The 2500-nt window shown below is 45.7% G+C and overlaps 1 protein-coding gene across 2 annotated transcripts in view; it reads left to right on the top strand.

Annotated features, from left to right (window-relative positions):
* pcdh17 (protocadherin 17) overlaps window positions 1–2500 on the top strand; it is a 58617-nt gene that overhangs the window by 22747 nt on the left and 33370 nt on the right. For both annotated transcript variants that reach the window (XM_083691182.1, XM_083691181.1), the window contains exons 3-4: window positions 2246–2304; window positions 2457–2500. The exon at window positions 2457–2500 is cut by the window's right edge and continues 129 nt beyond it. In XM_083691182.1, the coding sequence (XP_083547308.1) occupies window positions 2246–2304; window positions 2457–2500 (103 nt within the window). The remainder of the gene's footprint in view (window positions 1–2245; window positions 2305–2456) is intronic.

The raw sequence follows: 2500 nt of genomic DNA, 5'->3' as shown, positions 1-2500 counted from the left end.
TGGATTCAGGAGAGAAAGACAACGATGTGTGAGGATAAATATTTGTGTTGTGATGAAATCCGTCTGTAAGAAAATGAAAGGCTTTTCTTCTGGGAAGATAACATGTTGTTTTTCCTGCTTTTTGCCATCAAGCAGCTTTTGATTGAAACGATAGCGCAGGTCTGATTTTATGCCCCAAGATAAGACTTTTGTGGTAATTATTATCATGTTCTAACCGGATTAGATGGTTTGATTTCATAAATGTGATTATTTTTGTGTGGAAATAAATCTTTAATTTAGCATTAACCCAAACTGTATCGAGATGCTAGAACACAGTAAATCCTTCATAGGAACCAAGGCCTGTCTGGCCTAATTCACACTACAGAGCCCAACTGAGCTGAGCTGAGCTGAGCTGAACTGGGCTGAACTGGGCTGGCCTCGTCACGCATCCACCAGAGTTGCTTAAACAGTGCTGAAAAAGAAAATGTGAAAAGAAAATATCAGAGCCAGCACAGTATGGTTCAGCTCGCCCCTGTAGTATGTAAATCCCCATAGTCTTTAAATGTCAGGTCTTCTTCTCTCATGGCTCCTGTCAACCTTTTCATGAACATGTCCAATTAGGATGATTACAGACCTAATATGACTGATTATGAGAGAGGAGGAGAGAGAGAGAGAGAGAGAGAGAGAGAGAGAGAGAGAACTGGCCATCTGATCAGTCTGGTGTGTCAATAGAAACGTGTGTGTGTGTGTGTGTGTGTGTGTGTGTGTGTGTGTGTGTGTGTGTGTGTTGGGGGCCACAGACGCGATCCAGACAGTATTCTAAACACGGAGGCGTGTCAATACTGTCTGGACCGTGTCTGGGGCCCCAAACACACACACACACACACACGCACACACACACGCACGCACGCACCCACGCACGCACCCACGCACGCACCCACACACGCACCCACACAAATTCCTATTGACCCTGTGCTGCAGAGGAAATACACTGTGGAAACATTGATGCAACATTGACACAGCAGAGAGTAATTGACACTCACCAGAGAGATGGAGAGAGAGAGAAAAAGAGAGAGATGGAGGATGGAGAGAGAGAGAGAGAGAGAGAGAGAGTTTTGGCCCAGTGTACAGTACCTGACTCTGGGGTGTCAGAACATCCATAGGTCAGGGGCAGGAGGGGTGAGGAGTTAGGACCGGGAGGCTAGTTTAGTTTGCTGTTGTGGTTCTCTGTCAGTGTAACTCCCTTACCGATCCCTCTGGAGTTGGACAAGGCATCGACAAATGCTCTGTGTCGGCTTGTTTGCAGTTGTGTGTTCATGTTTGTCTATGGACGCTGCAGCTACTTTGCTCAGCGCTGTTTGTTTGCATGGCAAGTGTAGTATTATGGACTGTATCTCTGTAACATGATGTCCGAGGGGTGTCGGTTCTGGGTCCCATGGCAACCATGAACCGTGTGTCACTGAGATGTACAGCATGAATGATTAAGTACCTGCCTTCTGTAAATGGCTGCCGTCAAACTGCTGCCCTTCACTTGACCAATATGGACCTACATTCCTCTTCTAAACTTCTGTCCATCACTCTACAAAGAGTTCTCCAGAGGCAGCCGGAAAACCCTTTTTGGTTCTCGGTAGAACCCTTTTTTTCCGAAGAGAGAAGCTCATTCGGGCTCTTGAGCTCTCCCAGTCCATCGTATTTGAGATGCGTCTCTTCTGTAGAGAAGAGACACACGTTGTGGGATTTCCTTCAGAGAAGTCCACTTATGCATTTACACGATTTGCATTTCTGAGCCGCTCTGTAACTTGGAATATAAACACACATGTGCATACACACTCTGTGAATCCATTGTAACAGTGTTTTTGTTTTTAGATTTGGCTTCCTCTCAATAAGCCAGCCCTGTCCTTTAGTTATTCAGTTTTAAGCCTTTATTTATTTATTTATTTAACATTTCTGCGGGTTGGGTGGTGGTGGTGGGAGGGAGGGTAGGGGGGAGGGGGGAGGGGGTGGGTCAGCACCACGGCACTCCTCTTCAATGTTTTATGGCCTTGTTTTCTTGACTAATTAAAATGTACAAAGCTGAGGATTAAACAGTCTCTCCTCTCTCTCTCTCTCTGCCCCCCCATCCCCCTCCCCCCTCCTCTCCCCCCATCCCTCCCTCTTTCTTTCTTCTACATTATTAATCATTTTCTTTCACCAGGAGATCTTGTTGCACGCCAGGACACATTTCCGTGTAGCACAACACGTAAATTCTCTCCTTTCTCCTTCACAGACAGACAATTTCCCCGCTGAGCCCAATTACACAGGCAGCAGGCAGCAGTTTGTTCAAAGGTAAGGCCTATCAAAAGACTTCAGCTATCACTGCTTTAGCCTCCCACTCCTACCAAATACTATAGCTTACCACATTATAACTTGTGATTAAACAAATATTGAAATTAAGAACGAGGCGTATTTATTTTTCTTCTTCTTCTTCTTTCATGTAGCAGTTCGACATTCAAGGACCCCGAGAGAGCCAGCCTTAGAGACA

The sequence above is a fragment of the Argentina silus genome, assembly GCF_951799395.1.
Source record: "Argentina silus genome assembly, chromosome: 19".
NCBI classification, from domain to species: domain Eukaryota; kingdom Metazoa; phylum Chordata; class Actinopteri; order Argentiniformes; family Argentinidae; genus Argentina; species Argentina silus.
This window is presented reverse-complemented; position numbering and strand designations above follow the sequence as displayed.